The sequence below is a fragment of the Solenopsis invicta genome, chromosome 14, assembly GCF_016802725.1.
Source record: "Solenopsis invicta isolate M01_SB chromosome 14, UNIL_Sinv_3.0, whole genome shotgun sequence".
Classification (NCBI taxonomy): domain Eukaryota; kingdom Metazoa; phylum Arthropoda; class Insecta; order Hymenoptera; family Formicidae; genus Solenopsis; species Solenopsis invicta.
In genome coordinates, this window is record NC_052677.1 from 7,002,380 (window position 1) to 7,029,750 (window position 27,371).

The 27,371-nt window shown below is 31.2% G+C and overlaps 2 protein-coding genes across 2 annotated transcripts; one reads left to right on the forward strand and one right to left on the reverse strand.

Annotated features, from left to right (window-relative positions):
• Positions 1-46: 46 nt before the first annotated feature.
• On the forward strand, positions 47-14,268 carry LOC105198101 (probable transaldolase). Its single transcript, XM_011164748.3, has 6 exons — positions 47-251; positions 2,151-2,274; positions 9,822-10,061; positions 13,323-13,448; positions 13,508-13,644; positions 13,814-14,268. Exons 1-6 carry the CDS (start codon positions 155-157, stop codon positions 14,086-14,088), a joined length of 999 nt encoding a protein of 332 aa, XP_011163050.1. The 5' UTR covers positions 47-154; the 3' UTR covers positions 14,089-14,268.
• A 10,448-nt stretch (positions 14,269-24,716) lies between these two features.
• Positions 24,717-25,355, reverse strand: LOC120359484 (secreted RxLR effector protein 161-like). Its single transcript, XM_039457067.1, has one exon. It carries the CDS (start codon positions 25,353-25,355, stop codon positions 24,717-24,719), a length of 639 nt encoding a protein of 212 aa, XP_039313001.1.
• Between the last annotated feature and the right edge of the window lie 2,016 nt (positions 25,356-27,371).

Genomic DNA, 27,371 nt, shown 5'->3' on the forward strand with positions numbered 1-27,371 from the left:
GACCTTCGGAAACTCTCTATCGAACAGCCAATCGCTGTGTTCGACGAAACCATCGTATGATTCGAGATATCAATGCTTACGAAGCACTCGTGTGAGTGAGACGCTGAAATTTTTCATCTCCACGCGCGCGCACGCATAAATACCTACGACGACCATGAGCGAACCTCAGTCGAAGAAATCGAGGACCATGAATTCGTTGAGTCAGCTGAAGGACTTCACTACGGTGGTCGCCGATACCGGCGACTTCAAAGGTAAAATCCGTTGAAATTCGAATTCATTTAGAGACGACGTAGAATGTAGATGTTCGACAACAGTCACGTCACGTGGGAAGGGGATCAACAAGGCGATGAAGGGAAGGGGGATCTTGCAGCGCATGCACTTTTTTCGCGCGCATCCTATGTGACCTCTGAATTAAAAATGAATGTAAGGTTCGTTTTTCGTTTGATTATTTCAGAAATATTCGACAATTTTCTTTATTTGTTTTTTCTCGTGTATGCACATTTTTTGATGTCATCGATACCATATGAAATGAAATGAAATGAAATGAAATATTGCGGCTATTAAGAAGCCTTGACAGATTGCTCTGGTGAAAATTTTTTCTCAGAATTTTTCATATAATTTTTTAGAATATCTATATAATTTTATAACTTTTATACATTTTTTTTTTCAAGAATTAGAATACTTTTCATAAATACTCAGAATGTCTACATCTTTTCTCAGAATTTTTTACATATGTTAATTATGAAATATTTTAAGATTTGTAAGATTTTTTATTCTACGATTTCTGATGAAATGTTATAAAATCTAAAAAAGTCAAAAAGTATTTTTTAGAAATTATGGGATAAAAAAATCAGAACATCTCAGAACTCATATACGTATGAAAAATTCTAAAATAGGATGTAGACTTTTTAAGTATTTCCATGTATTTCTGAAAAATTCCAATTCTTACAAAAATTATTAGAAAAAATTTCATCAGGGTGATAATAATGTTGAAAATTTTTTTAGAATTCTTTGCATTATATTTTTTAGAATTTTATATAACTTGTTATAAAATTCTTTAGAGTTTTTACTCGAATTGATCACTTGAGAAAATCAGAGAGTCTACCTCATTTTCAGAATTCTTTTTATATGTGAAATGTTCTAATATTTCCTATTTTATGATTTTCGAAGAAAACTTATTAATATTTGAAAAAGTTTAAGGTATTTTTTAGAACATTTCATAATATTAAAATATATAAGATAACAAAATTAAAGTATCATCTGTTCTGTGTCCCAAAAATAGGTAAATTTCAGGAGTGTAATTTGGTTAAAAATGATTATAATAAAATTTTTCAAAAAGCATTTTACATCTTGAAATCTTTACTATTTAAGTATTCTAATGAATGATTCATAGATTTTTTAAATAAAACTACATGAATGGAGATGATCCAAATTTTTAACAAATTTTGCAAAGTTCCATAGCAAAAATTAAAAATCAATATACAAATGCTGCAATTTACAGCTTTTGAAAGTGTGAATCTTTGTGTACTTGTTGATTATGGTGTAATTTTTTTACTAAGTTATTTAATAATGAAACAAAGGAGACCATTTTTGCTTTAATATTAAAAATGTTTTTCTCACAATTACGCTCTGTTATAATGATGTGTTACGATGATGTTATTAAAGATTAATGCATTCTTGGTTTACATAAATTTAAACATATACGATATTGATATTATTCCTTTTGAATTTTTTGAAATTTTATGGCGATTTTTCGTGGATTCTTTAACAGATCTTCACGTTCGAAAAATGATATTGGATAGATCGATAAAACGGATATCAGTGCATACATACGAAATATCATGACCTTGTCTGTTGAATGGTGACCTCTAAAGTTGCGTTCAAAAACATCCGATCCGAGTGTCCCTATGTACTTATCATTTTATTCTTGTTTAATATTCGATAAAAAAGAGTAAAATATCTATTAATTCTATCTTTGATAGAGACAGATCAAACGAAAGCGTTTAAACAAATTATTTAATTAATAAATAATAATGTATATATAAATATGAATATATAATACTCAAAATAAAATGAAAATAATCGCGGATGATGCACATTAATATTATAACATCATGTATTATATTAATGTATTATATTGTTTACTATAGCTATGGAGCAATTTAAACCTACGGATGCAACAACAAATCCTACATTAATTCTTGCTGCTGCTAATCAGAAAAAATATGCTCATTTAATTGAGAAAGCCGCGGAATGTGGCAAGAAGTCTGGGTCGTAAGTATAACATTTACTATAATATGATTAAGGCTGCGTTCGGGGAATACACACCGAGTGCTTTCAAGTGAGCATTCAGTGAAAAACAAAGATAAAACGATACCTTAAGGTACTCGGTGTGTATTCCAGAACGTAACATAACTTCCCAGATAAATTATGAGAAAAAAATTTCTCATTCCTAAATTACATAAATGTGATTGTAAGTAATTGTAAAGTTATATAAGGCATAGTTGCAAGCGGCTATTGCCAATTGTAAGGTGTGTTGTGAAAGATGAATTTTATCTTCCATCCTTTCAACATTGCCGTGTTGGTATAAGAGTGAACCAATCAAAATGCTCAGAGGACATCACGTGTTTATGCCACCATCATTCATAGGAATCTTCGTTATAGTTTAACCTTGTACAACCGTTCATTACTATTATTAAGGTCATTACTCATTACACGTAAAAAAGTTTCAGTCGTAAGTCGTAACTGTAAGATTATACAGTCATAAAGTTTGAAGTGGTATTGTTGAACGTGGACCCAAATTTGATATAATGTACGATATTCTAACCTCTTTGCGTCTTTTTTGGCGATAAATTTTATTTTTAAGTTTAAGAATTGCTAAATTATGTACAGCTTACATAAAATACAAGGCGTTAACTGTTTAACTTAACAAAAATCTTGGGACTATGATAACAACTTTGTGATTATGTCACATAACCTAGCTATTTTAAGTTAAAATAAAATTATTTCTGAAAGAGATGTAAAAAGTTAAAATATAATATACGCTATTTTTTTAGAAATTGATAGCATTAGATTTTGTATTCACATTTGACAATACAATACTATTGAAACATTACAACTATGGCTTTACGGTTATGGCTAAACCATTTTTCCATACAATGGCCTTTATTCCTATAATTTTACAAGCACATTTATGCAATTGTAGAATTATCTTAATATGTATTGATTCATGTATATGATCACGTATGTATATAGGTTTTCTAATCATAAATAAGTTAATATTTAATCTCAATATATACAATCATAATTTTTTTTTACTTTACACGATCTATATAATTTGTGACAATTTGAAATAGAATTTTACCCATAATTTTATACAGAAAATATATGAACAAATTAACAAACAAGACACATGATCAGATCAAGTTGAGCAAAATGCTACCCATACCGCAATATTATGGGGACGATACAACCATTCTCCAAAGATTTAATAATGGAATTGTAAAAATATAAAAAGTATAGTATCAAAGATATAGAATAAAAAATTTAGTAGTGCATAACAAAAGACTTTGATCTTGTCTAGATAAATTTGCATAGTTGCATAACCATGGCATATGCATAAAAAAATTGATTGCAGGTCCATTTCCTTATGCATGTGCTAATAAATCAATTTTTTTATGCATATGGTTATGCAGCTATGCAAGTCTGTCTGAATAAGTCCTAATGATTGCATTAACAATCCTGTAAAAATTTTGTAATGGACAAACACATCTGAATATGAACATGGTCTGAAACTGGGGCCCTATTCTTGAAAACATGCGAATTTCTTACGTATACGAAAGTGATAAAATAACCAATGGAAAAATACTATCAAATAATTCCATTCGTTATTCTGCTATTTTCATATACCAAAGTTATTTAAATGTTTTCAAGAATATGGCCCCTGACTCTAAAAAAAAGTAATGCAGTGAATACAAGTCAGGCATGATAAACGCTTGATTACTACTCATTGTAGTAATCATAGATGAATTGTATTACATGAGTATTTAATGAACTTTTTGGCTTTTCCTTCGAGCTATCTTCAGTATAACATTGGTATTGTAACAATAGTAGCTACTGATATTGAGGTGGAGAACTTTCTCATTAAGAAGATGTTACAAGATAATATGAGTTGTTGAGCATGAATATAATGTACATGGCTCAAACTATAAAAGGAAAATAGTGTGAGCCATGGTATAATAAATAAATCTAATGAATCTTGGAGAAAAAAACTCACCTCAAAGTTAGTAATTATTGGTTTTGTAATTAATTCTTATACAAAAATTCACAACGTGTAATCTTTAAATTGAAAAAGAGTTCAAATTTTTATTATTTTACTAATTATCACAAAAAATTAAAATTGACAGGAAAGAAAAATGTAATAAGCACAGTTGGATTGAGCGATGAACACGTTTTATATGTAAGATGGTCAGAGATACACTAAACGAATAAATAGATGTTGCAGGTCAAACCAGTAATCTAAATATACACGTAAAGAAAAATAAATAAGGAAAACAAAACAAATCATAAATTATTGATAATAGACGAGTACGCGTAGGAAATCTGACTGATTTGTAAATTAAGGCCATTGCGTTATTGTTTAATATGTAAAATTTCAGAAATGAGCCGTTTATAATAAAATCTTTTGTGGTCAACAATCTTGACGTCATCCCAATTGAATTTGTGACCAAGCTGTGATCCTTAATAATAGAATGAATAGAAGTGTCTCTATAAATATGATTTTAATGTTCAGAGAGATGTTTTAATTTGTCTACTCGTTTATCCTATATATGACGCGTCGCGGTCCCGACAGGAGATTTTGTAGACTACATTTTTACAAGAAGATAGAAGAGTATTTTTTTTGAACTTTAATCAATTTACAGAGTTTATTCAAACTATAAAAAGCTGTTTTAAAGTCAAAAACATTTTTAACTCTGTTAGAGATTAAAGAGAAATACAGAACAGTAAACCAGGACTTTCACTCCTTCAGAAGTGTTTCCAGAAACTTGTTTTTTTTTAGATCTTGAAAAAAGGCATCTAAGTCATTCACGAGTGGTGTTAAAAATAAAAAAGGATAGTCATTATCTAAAAGGAAAAGCTAATGATAAGTTCTAAATTCTTATGAAATTTTGGATGGAATAAGAGTAAACGCTCGATCAACAAGGTTTATAACGATTTTACGCTTCTGTGAGACAGGGTGCCAAGCATGAAAATTTAAGATACCTGAGAACATCGACTTGTGGTACCAATCAAATTCGATGGCTCCATTGAGAATGATGGTAGTATCTAAAAAGTCAAATTTTTTTTATTTCTAAAGTAGAGAGAGATATTTTGACCGTTGCTGTATCAATACAAATTGAACAAGAATGCCTTCTACGGTCGTAGAATTTTTTATTTCTAATTTCTATGGTGAACTGTAATCGAGGATGGAAAGAATTAAAAGCTTTTAACGTAAGGTTCACCATCGAAAGATTCCGCCATGGTAATATCATTTACATATCTAAAAAAGAAGAGTACATGAAAATCAAAAGTTCTTAGCACCTTTGTCTCCAGATTCTGCAGCACCAAATCGGCGATGCGCAATCCGATTTTTATTTCGATTACAATTTTTCTTTAATAAATTTAAATAATTAAACTCAAGTGATTATACTCATATAATTAAACTCAAATCAATAAATTTAAATATTTCTAAATTAAGAATAGAATATTTTATTGTCACTATTTTTAGATCGGCAATGGCAGCACGCCGCGAATAGACTTTGAAATTTTTGTTTACAATTAGTCAATTAGTGAAAGCAACAAAGCAAACTTTCCTTTTTGTACATTAACATACTCAAGTAAAAAGTTTGCCCAATTTTAAAATTAAAAAAAATTTAATTTTTAAATTTACTGATGTGATAGATTTTAGAAACATTTCTGTTGCAATATTTTATATCGCAAGATTTCAAAAATATTTTTGTTGCAACATTTCACATGACATTAAACATATTGCCTTTTAGAAGTGTTACACATGAAATATAAAAGGTTGAAACTTTTCTGTAAGCTCTTTACAACAATCGGTGCTGTATGGGATTAATACGAGTAAAAATAAATTAAAATGTAAGGAACGACTAACATTTCGCATTATTACATCTATTTATATAAAATTACTTACATTTTAAGGCGCGCACGGCACTCCGTGTCACAAAACATACCTATCTTATTGATTTTAGAGTGGTTAAAAAGCTAATCATTTGTTAGGAAAAATATGATAGTTACAATATCTTATGACTGAAATATTGAATGAGGAATACACAAATCGTTAATAGAAAAAAGAACTGCATTATTAATAATTTTTTTGAAAAACAAATTTTGTGGCACTCAATGTCGCGGCGCACTCGTTTGAGTGTTAATTTTAAATGGTTTAATTTTTAATTGTAATTATTTATTTTTGAAACACAAACTTTAATTTATTAATTTTTTTCTAACAAGTAATAAACCTACCTTTGCGTGATTCGCTGATTTTATTGAAACTTTGTACATTTGTAGAGTAGACAAAAATAATAGACACGTATATTTTTTATTGGCAATGGTCAACATTAAAGGAGTGAAATCGACTCCTAAAGTTGACGGTTTTAGGGAATCATCATGGTGTTTTACATCCGTGGTTAAATCCCCCAAAAAGGTTTATTTTTGTAGTTTTTTGAATATAATAGAAGAAATTATTATCCGACTTTAATGAAACAAAAACCAAATTAGTTGGACATGTAAACTTCACTATCTAACATAAAAAACATTTCATAATGCTTTCGTGTTGACGTGTTGATTGGTACATTATTTTTATGTGAAACACCATGATGATTTCCTAATACCTTCAACTTTGGGGGTCGATTTCACTCCTTTAATGTTGGCCATTGCCAATAAAAAGAATATATGTCTATTATTTTTGCCTACTCTACAAATGTACAAAGTTTCAATACTCGCCAAAATCGGCGAGTCACGCAAAGGCAGATTTACTTGTAAGTCAAAAATTGATCTAATTAGAAAAAAAAATTATAAAAGAAGAAATACATTTTTACATCAAAAACAGTATTTCTTTGTTATTTTACATAAATATAATTTACAAATAAAACCTTAAATTTGTTTAATAATCAATATTATAATTATGTCGAGTAATTTAACTTTCAGAAATTACGAATTTTTAATTTAATATGAATAATAATGCTTTTTAAAATTAACCCTTACTAGCTAATTTAATTTTTTTTCTTTACTAGCCAAAGTAGGGTGACACTTTTTTGGACACAGCACGATTGGACACCAACCAATCATCTTGACTTATCTAACTAAACCAACGGAAAAACTCGAGGCATCGGTCGCTGTGAGTGGTGGTATTCAATCGTGCGGTGTCCAATCGTGCGCACCCCGCCAACGTAGACTCACTCACATTTTATGCTTCTATTAAAAAATACACCGTAATAAGATGGTTTTCAACCGTTATTGATAAAATAACAAAACAATTGATGAAACTATATAATTTTTGTAAATATGTGAAGAAAGTTACGATAAATGCAGGGTTATTTTTGAAAAATCATAACTCTTAAAAATTATCATAGAGAACTGATTTAAAAAAAAAAGAAAGTTAAAGGATTATATTTTTATAAAAAAAAATGTTTTATTGGTTTCTATATTAATATGGAAAATTTTGGTTCCATTGGATCCATAATTTAATGCAACATGAAAAATGCTTATTTTTATAATATGAAATTAGCGGATAATATAGGATTTTCAATAAATGTAGCTTCAGTTCTGTGAGTTTAATGAATTGTAATATAAATTTAGTGTTAAAAAGTAAAAATTACATCTTTATATTTATATATTTTTAAAATTATATACATATATGCAATATTTTTATAATAACATAAAAATTAAATACTTTTATTAATAAAAAGTTACTAATATTTTGCAAATATATTGATAAAATAATAGCAGATCGTAAAAAAGCGATCCAGAAAGGATTTAAGGTCATGTTGGGTCTTAAAATTGACTTTCCGAAACAAGGATTCAGTAATACTAATGACGGCAACACCGCTCGGCGTTTTTTTGAAGATGAATCGTTGTCTGCTCAAATTCTTGGAGTGGACGAAACGTTGATGAGGCAATGTCACGTTATCTTGCAAGTGATAGCGAGTGGTTTGCCTGTGAACGTGGAAAAGTTTAAGAAGTATTGTTTAGGAATCGCGAAAAAATTTGTAGAACTTTATCCGTGGTACTACATGTCCACGGCTATACACAAAATATTGATTCACGGACATCAAATTATAGAGTGGGCCTCGTTGCCAATCGCGCAAGAATTCTGGAACAAAGACATTAAAAAATCTCGGGAAGGTTTTTCCCGAAAATGTTCCAGGGAAAAGAGCATGCAAGATGTTTTTTATCGGCTCTTAGTATCTTCAGATCCATTTATTACGAGCTTGAGCAATATGCTGCCCAAGCAAGGAAAAAGTTTGTTATCTGAGGCCTTACAACTTTTATTGCCTCCAGATGGTTCTACAAATCAATGTATCCTTGATATTGCTGAAAATTGTGATTTTGCCTCAGACAATGATTCGGACTAATTTTTTAAATTGTATGTATTTGGAACTTTTTAAATACATTTTGACTTAGTTTTGCTTATACTATTGACAATGAAAAATTGATTAGTTTTGTGTCGCTGTATTTGTCATATTTATTAAACACTGTTTTATTTAATTTATTTCAGTTTTATTTATTTTATTTCAGTTTTATTTAATTTATGGCAACATTTTAAACTTAATTTTTTGACTTTTTGATTGACTTCAACACGTTGCATTTTAATATTGCCGAGTCTGTTAAAATTTTGTTTTTTAAATACAATTTTTTGCAATGTTTGAAAATAGAAGCTGTTGCGTTGTTATTGTGAAAATTGTTTTGAATTTGTTAATCCTATATTCGTAATCCCAAAAATCCTTATATACAAATTTACATTAATATCTAATAAATTTTTATTAAATAAGTTGCCTATTTTAAATCCGCCATTTGGAATTTTTGACTTTTATCCTTATTTTTAAATTCAGCGACCCCAAAAACCTTTATATACAGAATTCTAGTCATATCCGATTCTTTTTTGACTTTTGGTCAGCTTTTTGGGCGTTTCAGACCACTGTGCGGCGTACGCAATGCGAGAAATTTCGCTCGAATGCGAGTGACCCCATATTGGCTAGTAAGGATTAATTTTAATTTAATTTAACATAACTTATAATTGGATTAGTTTTTTGTTTATATAACTTTTAACGTAATTATATAACTTTTAATGTATATAATTTTTAATTAAATTAAATTAGTTACAATTTAACTAAATTAATTGTATTGTAAATTAATTTTATAGGTCTTATAATTTTAACTTTAACTTAATTTGGTTAAAATATATTAATTTATCCAACCTTAATATTAGATTTATAAGATCATATTGAAAAAAGATAAGTTGAATTTGAAATGTACGTGCTATTGTTTTATATTACCTTGTTTCTTTCGAAAAATCGTGAATAAAAGTATAAGTTCTGTTTTCTAACTATTAATATTGGTTGTCATTAACTGATTTTTTAGATAATTTCTAAGTGTATTTAATGTTTTACAACTGTTGAGAAATGTATATAAAATTAACAGGTGCTACTTGAATTATTGTTAAAACATTTTTTGTGATGTTATTAAGATTGTTTAAATAGACTTAACATCAACACATGCTTGTTACTTTAAGTATTATTTAATATAGAAATATTCTTTTCTAGCACTTTGGCCGAACAAGTTGAAGCAGCCCTCGATATTACATGTGTTCTGTTTGGCAAAGAAATCTTAAATATAATTCCTGGGAGAATTTCCACAGAAGTGGACGCTAGATTGTCTTTTAACAAGGAGGCTAGTATCGAGAAGGCGAAAAGATTAATCGCTCTGTACGAAGGACTTGGAGTGAGCAAGGAACGTATTCTGATCAAGCTTGCATCGACTTGGGAAGGCATTCAAGCAGCGAAGTAAATAAAAAAAATTAGAATATGCACAGACGAGTAAAACATTAGTGTTTTATTCAAACTAATACTTTATTTAACAATTATTGTTTCATATACAGGGTGCGAGAAAAGTTCCGGGACGGCGAAATATCTCGAAAACTAAGCATTTTAGGAAAAAGTGTTTCAGACAAAAGTTGTAGGGTTTAAAAAGATCTATTTACTGATCTTATCAGTTTGACCTTGGATGGCGTCGCCAAGGTCAGATCGAAATTACATTAACTTTTTTAAATGGAACACCTAACTTTTTATTGCATATTCTTGTAGCTTATCTCGAGACCTTTTCAAAACATTACAAGAAAGTTTATTTTCGTTGAGTACTTTCCGAGTTGTGAGGCTTGAAAGCTACAGTGTACTGTAGTGTGGGTCCAGCCACTCTTGCCTTAACTGGCCGGACACACGCCACACTTGCCTTAACTGGCCGGACACACGCCACACTTGCCTTAACTGGCTGGACCCACACTACAGTACACTGTAGCTTTCAAGCCTCACAACTCGGAAAGTACTCAACGAAAATAAACTTTCTTGTAATGTTTTGGAAAGGTCTCGAGATAAGCTACAAGAATATGCAATAAAAAGTTAGGTGTTCCATTTAAAAAAGTTAATGTAATTTCGATCTGACCTTGGCGACGCCATCCAAGGTCAAACTGATAAGATCAGTAAATAGATCTTTTTAAACCCTACAACTTTTGTCTGAAACACTTTTTCCTAAAATGCTTAGTTTTCGAGATATTTCGCCGTCCCGGAACTTTTCTCGCACCCTGTATAAGTAAGAAATTATACTCATGCTTATATATAAAACAATGATAATCCTACTTAGTACCAGTGGCTAATCTCTGGCACGCAATATGGGATTGTTCACGAACATCAAATTTGAGCTTTTTACATAATAGAGTATCTTTTTCTGCCTTAAGTTTTATCAAGTCATTTCTGTTAAATTTTTTTAGCGTTGACCGTAAAATTGGCATATTATGTTAAGTTTTTGAGAAAACCTCACAATCAAAGTTGTTAAAATGGGAGTTTTTAATACTTTTGTGTTACATTTTTTGATATAGAGATCTATAATAGAAACGACTTAGAGAATGTCGAGGCAAATAGTATTGAATAATGTAATTAAAAATAAAATTAAGTTTTTTAGGCCTGGGGTCGCAGCATTCTCTGCCCCCCTCCCTTGCCTATCGGTATTTACGCCACTGCTTAGTACATTATGTAATTTTTAAAAAATTTAGCAAACTTAAATTTCAGCAAAATATTACATTTTTATTTCAATATTACAATAGTCACGTAAAGCGCATAATATGATTGTTTCGAGAAGAATAGAAGATATTAAAAAATTCTAATTTTTTATTTAAAGATATTTTCTATTCGATATTTTTTTTTCAACTTATAAAAACTTATTGTTAGATACTAAATGAAGAGAATATATTTTTCTTGATGAAACTACGCGCGCGCGCATGTTCATAAAATTTTTTTATGCAACTTATATCTATTTAACTATTGCTGTATAATCTTATTAAGGCTCCTGAGTACTCGCCGCCGCCATATTGAAGTCGTGACGTCAGAAGCGAGAAATTGCGTGAAATGACACGTAATTTTGTCCGACATGCCATTTGTAAATAAAGCCAATTTGGATAAAACAGACTAAGCAGATGACTTTAAAACACTTTTAAATATCGGTCACGACTATCCTTTTTCCGCCTAATAGTCAGTAAATAGTCGTGAAAAGCATGTAAAGTGACGTCTATTCAGATAGGAAAACACACGGATAGGTATTGAAAGGAGTGAAAAATGTACTTTTATGTATAAAATTTAAAGAAACTTTACTCGCGGTCCATTTTTACGAATTTGGTAAATACCAGACAAGTCATATTTTCACAATGAAACACATAATAACAAAATGACATGCACGATAACATTTCATTGTCAATCTGTCATGTTTCACGTGTATTAGTTCTAATTTTGTCCGCGATGAATTGTCGCTACTGTCAACGCGGAGTTCTCGGCTGAGGAGTCAGGAGCCTTAAACTTTAATATTTAAAAAATAAAAGATATTCTCAAAATAAAAATGTCTAATTTTTTTTGTATTTACTTGATTAATATGTCTCACAAGGGGAGGATCAGGTGAGTCACCTTGGGATTTTGATCCCAATTTTTTTAGTTATCCTGGAGACGAAAAAAAAGTTTACGTCTCCCGGCGTTTGATCGAATAGGCCTTAGTTTCGGAATAATAAATTTGTGAAAATTGGCCATACCGCGGCGCACCATATGAGTCTTCTCGGTAAGTGTTTTTCCAACCAGTGTAGTCGGCTCCATGCGTTAGGTGTTTGCTTCACAATCGTAAGATCCGGCTTCGCTCCCGGATGTGTGCAATATTTTTTTTATTTTTTTCAATAAGTGCATTTATTTATCTTGATGATATTGATATAGTATGCAAATTTCTAAAATAAAAAAATTTAATTTAATATTACTTTCTAAACATTAATTTAAATTTAATTTGAAGGATATTTGAATTCAAGTAATAATATTTGAAATAATAAATAGGTAGTAATAATAATAATGTATAAGTTATTTAAAATGGATAACATAAAGGCAACGTATCTAAATTTTCAAATTGTTTAAATTTAACACTGATATTCTTCTACGATTAATTATTTTAAAAACTAGAATTTTAAAATACTGTTAATGTTATTTCCAATTAAATTTTAAATTAAACAATTTGAAAATTTAGATACGTTGCTTTTATATGTTATCCATTTCAAACTTATATATTATTATTATTATTACCTATTTATTATTTCAAATATTATTACTTGAATTTAAATTAAATTTAAATTAATGTTTAGAAAGTGATATTAAATTAAATTTTCTATTTTAAAAATTTGCATACAAGATCAATATCATCAAGATAAATACTAAAGAAAAAAAAAATATTGCACACATCCGGGAGCGAACCCGGATGTTACGATTGTGAAGTAAGCACCTAACGCACGGAGCCGACTGCACTGGTTGGGAAAACACTTACTGGGAAGGCTCATATGGCGCGCCGCGGTATGGCCAATTTTCACAAATTTATTATTTCGAAACTAAGGCCTATTCGATCAAACGCCGGGAGACGTAAACTTTTTTTTTGTCTCCAGAGTAACTAAAAAAATTGGGATCAAAATCCCAGGGTGACTCACCTGATCCTCCCCTTGTCAGTAATAATCATCGATAATTTTTTTGTTTTAGAGAATTGGAAGAAAAATACGGAATTCACTGCAATCTGACATTGTTGTTTTCTTTTGCCCAGGCTGTTGCTTGCGCAGAAGCTGGAGTTACTCTTATTTCGCCGTTTGTTGGTAGAATCCTTGACTGGTAAGTGTTTAACTTGTATGTAAAATTTTTGTACAAAAATAAAATTTAAAAAATTTTAGGTACGTGGCAAATGGAGATAAAAAATGTTACGAAGCTAAGGAGGATCCAGGCGTTGTTTCTGTAACAAAAATTTACAATTATTATAAAAAGTTTGGTTATAAAACGGTTGTAATGGGTGCTTCGTTCAGAAACGTTGGCAAGTATTTTGTCGATCCATATTTACAATAATGTATACTAGTTCATAGTTTTATACTATAAATTGTTACTTTTAAACGTAGGTTGTAAAGTGCCTTAATATAACGTGTATAACTATTATTATTTAATTAACATTATTATTATTTTAATTTAAACGTTCTGATAATTAGGTGAAATTAAGGAACTTGCTGGTTGTGATTTGCTTACTATAAGTCCTAAGTTATTGGAAGAATTGGAGAAGAGCAATGAGTCCATACATAAAAAACTGAGTGTGGAATCAGCGAAGAAGTGTGAGCTTCAAAAGATAAGCTTAGATGAAGCTGAGTTTAGATGGCTTTTAAATGAAGACCAAATGGCGACCGATAAGTTGTGTGAAGGCATTCGCAAATTCGCCGCTGACGTGCGCAAGCTTGAGAAGTTATTACAGGAAAAGATTCAAGATTAAGATCGACAGGATTAAAATGATACCAGAACTCGACGATGCACAGTTACATAATAGTTTACAAGGGCATAATATTGAATGTACAAATACATTCCTATTATTTACAATATCTGTAAAATAATTATTTTTAATAAGTAACGTGTATGAAAAATGTGACAAAAAAATATAAGTTAAGGGAACAAAGCTTGTATATTTTTAGAAATATAGAATTTACATTATGCAAATGTAAATGTAAAATAAATGCAAATAAGAAAGTATTGAATGAGAAAAAATATATTCATTGAAAGTAACGATTTATATTTATTATACAGGTTGTTCACTAATAATTGTACATACCTTTTACCATGAGAGCGCCTTAATTGCACCTTAACCATGACTTACCGACTGTACTCGATGTAATTTATATGGAGCGAAGTCGGTAAGTCATCTCTTATGCCAAAAGGTGTATACAATCATTAATAAACACTCTGTATATTGCTCTGTAGGTATATTTTTATATTTATGTTTTATTAAAATCAAGGAAAGGTCGATGAGAAGGATGATTGTCATCTTTAGTAGATATTTATTTCTCTTCAAGCTTATAATTACGAAAAGGAATGATTTACAGAAAATCATTTATCCAACCATATTATACCCTATTTATATACTAGTCTATACACTAATCTTGCCTATTCTTTCCTAATCTAAGCTTATACAGGGTTATTATTAATGGTTGTACTCAGTTCTTATCATGATTTCCCGATGCATTTGTAATTTCTAAAATAATATGTTAGAAATACATGTCTGTTGGTAAATCATGATCCTATGGTAAAAATTGGGTACAACCACTAATCACCCTGTATAATATCTATATCTATTCGCGATTGCTATAAATTATAGATGTCACTGAAATTATTAAAAATAGTCGCTCTAAAGATAAAACATTTGAATGCGTAATGTTGAGTTGGTTCTTTATAAAATGATGATGCACTTTTGTTTTATAATTTGCACTGAGGAGGTATATAAGTATCGAGTAATTTTTCATTTTTTTTTGCATTTTTGGTATTTTGTGTTATTTTTAATGTTTACTTATCCTTAGAGTGAATTGTTTAAACTTCTTCAGAGAGTGCCACTTTAAACTGCAACTGGCGTTTGTAGCGTTTGGCGTACTAAATGAGGATCAGTTGAAACCTAGGAACGATACACGGAATTTTGTAGAAAATCTCTTGCGTCTTTATTGCTTCACTTTTTTACAAAGCTGGCGACTGTTGCTATAAGCTGAGTAACGTTGAAAAAGATAGTCTGTTTTCAAAATGAGAGTGACCTAGTTTACGTCGTTAAAACTTTGGTACTCGTATTAAGTTTGGTGCGCATCAATGCTTTAATACAGGCTCGTTTACATCGAACGTACTATACGTTTCTTACAAGACATTTTTTAATATGTTATCGTTTCAGAGAGACCAAATAAGATTACTTAAGATCGGTCAATTAAGGTTATACTTAATAGGCCTAATCCCCTACAAAATACGTTTCAGTGTTTACATCGTCATTTGTATCATTTGGTACGCGTATCAGTTTAATACGATACTCCTGCTTGATACGTTCGTACCAAGTTGATCCGGCAATGTTTACATCGTGAGTATTAAAAATTTAGTACGAATTTGATACGAATATAGTGCTTAATACGCGTATCAAGTGCATGATGTAAACTAGGCCAGTGTCTACTCGAGGACGCTACTTGGCCATGTCATTTAAGCAAACAGTACATTCACTCCTTTCCGAGCGACTTACATAAGGTGCGAGATATATCATAAAGCTTAAATACATGAATATAGTTCTATAATACACAAATATAGACTTGGCTTTAAATTTATCACGTTTTTAACAACAAAAATTAGTCTTTAAATGTAACAGTCCTTTTTGGATTTATAACGGTCTTCTTTGAATTTATAGTAATCTTGGATCTGTAATAGTCTTCTTTGAATCTATAAGTCTTTTGGATCTACAACAGTTTTCTTTGGATTTGCATACGTCTTTATTGTTGGAGTGAGTTTTTTGGAGTTCGAGTCCTCTGGCGTTTCAACCTCGAAGAACGCTGGCTTGAGCCTTTTTGTAGAAATATTAGTGTGGCAATCTTTAACATTAATTAAAAAAAAGGTTAAATCAATTAATATCGATAATGAGGTTAACGATCGACTTTAGTCTACAAGTTTTAAAGTATAACCGCATCCCACGTAGCACATAATGGTTTTAAATACGTTTTTAAAACGTATCCATAGTTTTATAACCGTAAAGAACCATTAAAAAACAGAACGTTTAAACAGAAAGGTTTTTGAAACCATATAGATTAAGAAATGTATTTTTTACGATTTTTCTGTAAATACTGTAACAAAGTAATACTATGAAAAACAGTTTTCTTAACATTAAATAAAATAGAAATGTTTTTTAAAGTAAAAAGAATTGAGAACCTTTCTCAAGAATTTTTTCCGGAAATTTTCAAGCGGTTATCATTCAAGTCTTAATCGTAAAAGAGTATAATTTTACATATATTTATATAAATAATATTCTTTAATTATATATTTTATTTTTTTAATAACATATATTGACTCGATATACATGTGTTAACACAAAGTGTTCATAGATCAATCATCAGGCATCAATTCGCAGTAATCTTACAGGTCAAGCAACGTTCGGCGAGGTTACGACTTGAATGGGGGTGACCGCTTGAAAATTCCAAAAAAAATTTTTGAGAAAAATTTCCAAATTTTTTTTACTTTAAATAACATTTTTATTTTATTTAACATTAAGAAAACTGTTTTTGACAATAATTAAAAATTCTATTAGGAGTACAAATTGAAAACCGCCGTTTTTTGTCAAAATTTGAGGATTGATTGTTGAAAAATGGTTACATACTTATTCTTGAAAGTATTGTCCATCGCTGGCCACTACTTTCTTCCACCTTTTGGGCAGCATACGAATCCCGCGTCGAAAAAACTGCTCGTCTTTTGCGGCGATCCACGAATCGACCCAGTTTTTGGCCTCTTCGTAATAATGGAAGTGCTGCTCAGCCAGGCCATGCGCCATTGATCGGAACAAGTGGTAATCTGAAGGGGCGATGTCAGGAGAATACGGCGGATGAGGTAAGACGTCCCATTTCAATGTTTCCAGATAGGTTTTAACGAGCTGAGCAACATGTGGCCGAGCGTTGTCGTGCAGCAACATCACTTTTTCGTGTCTTTGCTCGTATTGTGGCCGTTTTTCCTGCAATGCTCGGCTCAAATGCATTAGTTGTGTTCGGTAGCGAGGTCCTGTGATGGTTTCACCCGGTTGCAACAGCTCATAATAAATCACGCCGAGCTGGTCCCACCAAATACACAGCATGAGCTTCGAGCCATGGATGTTTGGCTTGGCCGTCGATGTTGATGCATGGCCGCGGTAGCCCCACGATTTTTTTCGCTTTGGATTATCATAATGGATCCACTTTTCATCGCCGGTTACAATACGATGCAGAAAACCCTTCCGTTTTTGCCGTTGGAGCAGCTGTTCGCACGCGAAAAAACGCCGTTCGACGTCTCTCGGCTTTAATTCGTATGGCACCCAGTGTCCATGCTTTTGGATCATTCCCATGGTTTTCAAACGATGTGAAATAGCTTGTTGAGTCACGCCCAATGAATCTGCAAGCTTCTGTTGCGTTTGAGATGAATCTTCATTCAGTAATGTTTCCAATTGTGCGTCTTCAAACTTTTTCACCTGTCCGGGACGCTCCTTGTCTTCTACGCCGAAATCACCACTTTTGAAGCGTTGGAACCATTCTCGACACGTTCTTTCACTAATGGAAGCCTCACCATAAGTTTTTACAATCATTCGACGCGTCTCAGCTGCAGATTTTTTCGAATTGAAGGCAAAAAGCAAAACTTCCCGCAAATGACGCTTATTGGGCACAAATTTCGACATTTTCGATCACAAAAAAATATATAACGCCGATAAAAATTCACAACTGCAATGATAAGGAATTGTTGCCAAATGCCCAACCTTACATTTAAAATTTTTGATCTAACGTTTGGCGCCAGCATTTACCGCTGGCGCCATCTACTGGAAAACGGCGGTTTTCAATTTGTACTCCTAATAAAAAAGTAAAAATTAAAAAATTTTTTTATCCGTAAAAAACACGTTTCTATAATGGTTTCTTAACCCTTAAACACGTAAGTAGATCTGAGAAACCCCATATGAAGTTTTGAACGCTTGCTATGTGAAGACGGAATGAGATAGGAGGTTCGGACCAAGACGTAAAAAAAGTTTGAAATCTCCTCTTTCGATTGATATGGTTGATCAACTTTTTTGGTCAGAATTCGAACGGCATGGCAGCAAAGTTTTGTTAGGGTCAATGCGACCCATATAGTGTGTAAGTGAAACTTTTTTTGTATTTTACATAAAAAAGCTAGACAAAATACGTTCAAACTGGTCGGTTTGCGGATGTTACTCGCATATACTACTGTGTCCAAAAAGTAAGGTGACATTGCATTTATTTCGAAAATTCTTTATTTATTCTTGCAAATCAATTTCGTCCTCTTCAAAGTAATCCCCCCCTGATATAATACACTTATTCCAACGGATTTTCCAATCTTCGAAACAGTTGTAATAATCGATTTCAGGAATGGCCTTTAGCTCCTTCTTCGCAGCGGCTTGAATCTCTTCTATCGACTCGAAACGGTGATTCGTGATTTTTTAACCAAAAACTCTAATATCGTTCCACAACCACCGTATTCACCTGATTTGGCTCCATGCGACTTCTGGCTATTCAGCAAACTCAAGCAAGTCGATAGAAGAGATTCAAGCCGCTGCGAAGAAGGAGCTAAAGGCCATTCCTGAAATCGATTATTACAACTGTTTCGAAGATTGGAAAATCCGTTGGAATAAGTGTATTATATCAGGGGGGGATTACTTTCAAGGGGACAAAATTGATTTGCAAGAATAAATAAAGAATTTTCGAAATAAATGCAATGTCACCTTACTTTTTGGACACAGTAGTACTCTGTCTAAAGTTGGAATACTATAAAATGCTGTAGAAAAGGGAGTTTTTCTGAAATATATCATGAAACACATCAATTTTCAATTTTAGACACGATTTAATCAAAAATACCTTATATTCGCCTTGTTACATAAGTACATTTTTTAATAGAAATAACAATGATATAATTTTTTTTTGAAAGTATGAATTTTTAGCTTTAAAACGCCGTATTGTAAAGTTCTTCATAGTTTTTTGTTGCAAAGAAATGATTTTTTTTTTAAAGTGGATTTTTAGATGACCAGAAATACCTCCTGTTCTCCATGTTACATAATTATACTTTTTAAAAGAAATGATTTGCTAAATTTTATTTTGAAAATATGAATCTTTAGCTTTAAAACGCCTTATTTGAAAGTCCTTAAAAGTTTTTTTATTGCGAAGATATGATTTTTTGAAGGAAAAGTGGATTTTTGACCAATTTCTCATTTTTGCTTAATGGTTTTTCCTTTATAACTTCACAATAAATTATTTTTCGGCAATGCCGATTGTGCAATCACACTCCTGAGATTTTGAACTTTCGTTTAAAAAAAAATCGTAGAAAAATATTGATTGCAATCAAAGTTATAGCTTCTTAAAGTTGAAAAAGTTTCCCAGACCCAAAAATGTGTTTCCGTATTTTACAGGATCGGTGTGTTTAAGGGTTAAACGTTATTTTATCAGAAAAGAAACGTTTCAGTTAACGTTTTTCTGAGTGGACATTTTAACGCATGAAAAATGTTTCTAAAAATTAGTAATAAAACGTTTCGGAAAAACGTTTATAAAACGTTTTTGAAACGTATATGTGCTACTTGGGATAAGATCGATTTTAATGCCTGTTATACGTTTAATTTTACAAGTTGAGTTTTATAGGCCTTTACGTAGCGTATTTTTTCTGATTTCAGAAATTTGTAACTCGATTAATTGATAAGTAAGATAAATACATTTTAAATTTTGTTAATATTAAAGTTAATAAAGTTAAGTATAATGTATACTTTTACAATGTATATGAAGTTCACTAAACTAGTTAAAATAATACATGATATTCAATGTACTCGCTGTTACAAAATGAATGTTAATTGTAATTAAATAAAATGTGTGTTAATGTCGATGTGTTACCTGATATTTAATAATGTTTCTGAGCCTCTTATAAAAGGTAGTCTTTCTTATAAGAAATAATTTATTTTTTAATTTAATGCAGCAAGCATTATTAACATCATGTATTATTTTAACTAGTTCAGTGCATGAACTCTATATACATTGTAAAAGTTATACTTAACTTTATTAACTTTAATAAACAGATAAGTACATTCAAAATGTACTTACTTTACTTAATAATTAATCTACACACAGTTCCAAATTTCTAAAATCAGGAAGAACATGCAGCGTTGAGGCCTTTAAGACTGAACTTGTAAAATTAAACGTACAACAGGCATCAGAATCATTTTTATATCTTTATTCAATCATTTGATACTTGTTTCAAACATTAGTTCATTCAAAATATACATTTACATTAACTAGAGTTAAAAAATTATGACTCGGAGACAGATGTGAAAAAACGAGTCACATTTTTAACGAAAAAAGAAAGATAGGCATTGAAGGAAGGTAGAAAGACAAAAACAGATTTAATAATGCGCATTCAATCTAATTAGCTTTATTTCGTTAGCATATTTATGTCGCACTTTGTTAATTATATGTTATAACACTTGGAAAATTTTATGCATTCTTAAGAGTGTAATATATGACCTTGTCTATACAATAAACATTATTTTCTGTGGATGAAGCTGAGGATTTGTTGTTACAAGGACTTCCATTCTTTTTATTTTACATTGGTGAAAAATTGATTTTTGAAATTTAGTTGTATTCACGTAGGCATTTTTTTAACTTATTGTTTCTATTATATATTATTTACAGAAAATAGTGAATAGTTTGATTTCATTTGATGCATAGCACACGTAACAGCGTAATATATGACCTTGTCTATACAAGAGACATTATTTCTTGTGGATGGAACTGAGCATTTTTTACAAGAACATCCATTCTTTTAATTTCTCATTGCTGAGGTTTAGTTATATTTAAGTTTAGTTATATTTAAGTAGACAGGTTTTGAAATTTTGAATTTGTTGCTTCTATTACATATTATTTACAGAAATATAGTGAATAATTTGTATATCATAGTCAGATAACAAACTACTTATTCGTCATTTCTCATTTCATACTTATTTTAATAAAAAAATATTTATTTTAATAAAAAATATATTATTTATATAATATACATTTGTGCAAATTTTTATTAAATATATACTATCAAATATTACAGCTAGTCTGTGTAATATTTGACCTGTATGATTTTATAGCCTGTATTGTATAAGAATAATTGTCCTGTAATCCATTAATCCCTGTACTACGTTTCCTGTATTCCGTGTATTACTTTTCCTGTAATAAGTCAATTACAGTGTGAAAATATTACACAAAATCCAATAACATTTACGTGTAGTTATTGTAATATCTTTGTGTAGTTATCGTAATATTTGTATTGCATGTATTATAATACGCGGCCAGTGATTTTTTTTCGTAAGGAATGACGTCGATTCTATAAATCATTACATGCGAAAATCATTCTACTTTTCTTTCATGTAATAAATAATAAAAATGAACGATGAAAAAGTAGAAATGCAATTAATTTTCTTTTTGCATCATCGCATCGTCGAATCGATGTCGAATCGATATCGATTCGATCTTTAAACAAATTTTTCTAGAATATAAGATTATTTATTATATATACATTCCAAAAATATTAAAAAATGTATGAAACTTCCATTATACTTTTTACATACGCAACTTTTGGTTACTCGAAAATGTTATAATTTTGACGTAAGTTTTGAATCGATCCTAAGGCGATGCTGGAGATACCGACTGAACACTATTATTTTTAATTTTAGTAAACTTTTTATTGAATTCACAGAATGATAAATCCTTCTCTACAATTAAAGTATTGACAAAAACATAATACGCTGGCTACAATTTGACACGAAAAACGGAAAAAAGTTGCAAAACTATGTGCTTCTGTAGTAGTCTCAATAGTCGTGACAATATATATTGCGTATAAAAGTTCTAGACTTTGTACCTACAAAATAACCATCCAGCGTACTGTGAATTACACGTGAGATTGTTAGTGTGCTTTCAAAACGATCCTTTAGTATAAAAGATATTTCCAATCAAAAATATCATGTTTATGTGTGCGTGCAGAATCGATGTGAGATCGGTGAAGAGTGAGACTGAGTGAGACAGAGCACTAGTTTAGTTCCTCGATGTTGCATTAGAGGCGCTAAAGTCAAAAGAACAAGGAAAGATGAGTGCGTTTGATAAAGAGCGTTAGCCTATTCCCCTTACTCTTTGCCTCACGCGCGACCCACAGTTCGTAGAAGAAAAATCTGCAGCAATCTGAAGTACCGACGTCGAGTGAGTTTCACCGTCAGTCTAGCATCGCCTTAAGAGGATGCTATAGTGACCAAAGAACTTTCTCGACGTCAGCATTGCAGATTATTTTTCGAGGGAGACCAGACATCGCTCTTTGTCCAACGCATAGATCTGTCTTTGTTTTTCGATTATTTCGCCATCTGCGAAAAGACCTATCAACTATAGTCACTACTCTGCTTGCCATTGTTTACAAGCGCTAAGCGAAATTTGTACACGTACAGCTGTTTACATGTTAAACTTTTTGTTAGGCTTTTGACTGGAATGACACACAGTCAGTTTTGTTCGTTAGAGTTTTCTAAAGTGCGGCCTGGTCTCATTTCATACATAAGAGCTGCAGAACGTTAGTAAATGACGAAAGTTAACCTGGTCGACTGATCCACGAGTCAAAAATAAATAAATTTTTAATTTTTTGTTCGATTTTCTTGTAAAATTTACCAGCCCGCACTTTGTTTTGGTGCGTACTTTTATTCTGTAAAAGGATTTTGTGATCTGTAGAGACAATTCAAAAATTAATGAACACTGTAATGTATCGGTAATTCTCGTCACTATAGCATCCTCTTAACGATGTCGAAACGACATCGTTTCAAGGAACTACTTCTGACTGGGATTAAATCGTCACTTTATTATAAGTAATATAATAATAAATGCGTGGACAAAGGCGTCACTTTGAAGTCACTAATAAATAAGTGATTGACGACATAACCGCTGGCAAATCAGTGTGTCACATCGGTCTCGCTATTTGCATTCGGCTCCGTTTAACTGATTCATTAATGATATATGGCGTTACTGATTCAATCAGTGACTTTTTCATTGATTCAGATTTAGAGAGTACAAGTTCGGTAGTATACAAACCGTTTTTCGCTTCATTTCAAGTCGAAGATCAAATAAGAGGTCAAGACGCAGGATAGTTGCTCCACGGCGACGTCTTCAGATTCATGACGGCTGCCCTTAAGCGTTGTCGAGATAAAAATACGCGCCCTTGTCGACGGTGTAACGTGGTATACGCAAGTGGCTATATGCGTGTTTGTCACGGTGACTGTATTTACGACAGTGTGAATAAACTCGTTACAATATCAAACGAAATCATGTGGTGAAAAAATTAAGTTTATTTCCCGCTTAAACGATCACTATGGATTGTTATATGACAATTGACAAATAGAAAGATTAATCTTTTTGGTTTAAGATTAATTCTCATTTTGATGTTAAACGTAAATTGATAATCCGAATTTACACCAAACTTTTAAGGGAGTTTTTAAATGCAAAATTTCATATTTTTTATTTTTTGATAAAGTTTTTCAATATTATTTTTTAAACCTTTATTTCTTTTTCTGTATTTCATTTTTTTTATTTTTAACATTTTTTTCTATATTTATTAACACGTTTTTGCAATTTTGTTTTTTTTTATTATTTACGTCTCTGAAAGTGCCATGAGATTAAGAAATTTCTAACATTTTGTTCTCTTGCGGATTCTTATTATAAAGTGGAATAAAGTAAATAAATTATTATTTGTGAGATTTTTTTTATTCACCAATAAATTTGTTAACATATTTACAACAATGATAATACAATAAATCCTCCATGGAGATCATACAATCACCTACATATTCAAAATATTAATAATTAAATCTAATTATGCTTCAAAGTATTTTAAAATACAAAGTATTACATTATTAAAAGTATTATTAAAACAAACAGTATTAATAAAATAAAAAGTATTACATTATTTTTATTAAATTATATAATTTGTGTGCACTGAAGTTTTTGCTTTATTTATAATTTATTTATAATTTAAATTTATATGAAATAAAAAAAGAAATATTGTTTTTGTGACTAATCACGAATACAAATCACATGTATTCATTTAAAGAGATATATTTTGAGAGTAATTTTATACAGATTATATTATCAGTCATAAACGTGAACATCTTCCCAAGGCGAGCGGGGCAACCAAGTAACATTCTGCGTTGTCAAGTGGGGAAAAAATAAAAACGTAATTCTTTGTTCTTCCTTCTGTCACACATCCTTCAGTCATCTATAGCAATCTATCTATATCCCTAGGAATTAAAAAAGACTAAAGACATAGAACATAAATGATAAAAACAATATCCCACAATCCGACCCCTTGATTTTATCAATCCATTGTATTTATGATCTTCTTTATATGTTTTGATAGAGTCGGAGCTCCTAGCGGCTTTGTCAAACAATCTGCTGTCATATTCTCGTTGGATACGTGCTTGACTATAATATTTTCCTTTCTAACAGCCTCTTGGATGTAGTAGCATCTTCGGTTCATCAATTTTGATTTAGTTTTAAAACTCCCTCCGTTTGCCAATCTAACAGCGTTCAAATTGTCACAATTTAATTCTCTTTTTACTTCTTCTGTATATCCCATCTCATATAGTAATCTGGAGGTCCATATTATTTCCTTTAATCCCTCCAGCATAGCTTCTAGTTCGCTTTCCGTCGATGACAATGCAACGATTGATTGTTTCTTACTTCTCCAATGTATCAAGTTTCCGTTCCTGTATAATAGCAATCCAGTAAAAAATTTTGCGTCTTCTGTTCTGTCCCACGATGCATCAGATTCACATCTTATCTTCGTTGTTGAGTTCTCCCTTTTAAATTCCAAGCAGTAATTAATAGTACCTTTCAGGTATCGAAGAATTCTCTTTAATGCTGCCATGTGCATTACTCTTGGTTTGTTGTTGAATTGTGATAAACAACTCAATGCAAATGATATATCTGGTCTAGTATGAACACTCAAGTACATTAGCTCCTTCCCATCAGCTCCTGATACGCTTGAACATCAGCTTTCTCACTTCCTTCACAATCTTCCATTTTCGTGTTTATGTCTATTGGCGTCTTCACAACATTACACTCTTTCATTCCATAGAATTCAAGTAATTTTTCAATGTATTTCTTTTGATGTACAGATACTTTTCCTTCTTCTTGATCTACTTGCATTTCTAGTACAACTTTTGCTTCTCCAAGGTCTTTAATGTCTATATATTTTCTAATCTTGTCAATATAGCTCTTCTCAAAATTATTATCACTTGACACTGTCGACATATCGTCTACATGTATTCCGCAGTAAAAGAATTTATTTCTCTCTCTGGCAAAAAATAAACAAGGGTTTTCCTTAGATTGGCTTAATTCACATTTAATTAGAGCATTGGTGAGAAATTCATTCCAGCATCTACCAGCTTGTTTGAGCCCATATATACTCCTTTTTAATCTGCACACTTGTTCCTTATTTACTTGTAGTCCATCTGGTAACTCCATAAGTATTTCCTCTTCTAATCTTCCATGTAGAAATGCTGTCTTCACGTCGTAGATTTTCATCTTCCTTTCTTCTTGTGCACTTATACTAAATAACAGTCTTATGGTCTCAATTCTTACTACTGGAGCAAACGTTTCACCATAATCTACTCCTGGTCGTTGCCCACATCCTTGTGCAACTAATCGTGCTTTATATCGACATTGTCCTGTATTTGGATCTTCTTTTATATTAAACACCCACTTGCATTTAATAACTCTTTTATTCTTCGGTCGTGGTATAATGTCCCATACTCCATGTTTCTTCATTGATGTCAATTTATCGTTAATAGCTTGTCTCCAATATTTCCAATCTATTGACTTTTCTGCCTCTTGAACGTTTCTTGGAATATCTTTATCTATAATTATCATTGCAGATTGCTGTTCTTTAATTCTTGTAGATCTTCTGACATTTTCCTGTTCCTTTCTTCTTTCCTCTTCTTCTCGTCTTAAATTTTTTCGCATTTCCATCATAACTTTCGTTGTTTCTTTTGGTCTTCCTTTGATCTTCATTGCTGTTGGCTGCATTTGGATTTCCACACTTTCATTTTCTCCTATGCGTTCTTCAATTCTCTCATTTGTAGAATCTTCATTTTCCTCTTCTATTTCATCTCTATCATCAAGTCCTCCCATATCTGCATCTTCATATTCACTGCTTTCTGATTCTACTCTTGCTTCTCCTTCATTTTCTTGAATTTCTTCTTGATTTTCTCCCATATTATTATCATCTTCTGATTCCAGTCCTACAATAGTCAATTTATTATCTATTATATGTTCTTCTTCTTTCTCTCTTTTAAATAATTCAGATCCATTTTTACTTTCATCGAATTTAACATCACAGTCTGTTTTTATTCTCCCTGTTTCAGGAATGTAAACTCTATAAGTATTATTTGCTGCATATCCTATAAATATTCCTTTAATAATCTTTGAATCAAATTTTCTTCTTCCCTGTTCTTTATTCATAATATATGTCATGCAGCCGAATCTTCTCATATACTTGACATTTGGCTTTCTTCCATTCCACATCTCATATGGAGTCTTTCCATGCACAGTCGATTTGCTCCTGTTCTTGATATGTACCGCCGCACATGTTACTTCAGCCCAAAAAATTCATTGGCATCTTCGAATCCGCCATCATTGTTCTGGTCATTTCTATTACGGATTTGTTTGCTCTTTCCACCACTCCATTACATTGTGGGGTCCGAGCAGGACTAAATTCATGTTTTATTCCCTTCTCATTCTTCCAACTTTTTTCCTGTAAATTCTCCTCCATTATCCTGATCTGATTGCTTTCAATCTTAATCCAGACTGGTTCTCCTTCAGAATGATTAATCTTTTTAATTTTTCAGTTGCTTCTCCTTTTTCTTCTAATAATTCAACAAATATTACTCTTGAATAATCATCTATAATTGTGAAAATGTAATGTTTTCCTCCGCGTGATGAAGGATTAATCGGACCAACTAAATCAATG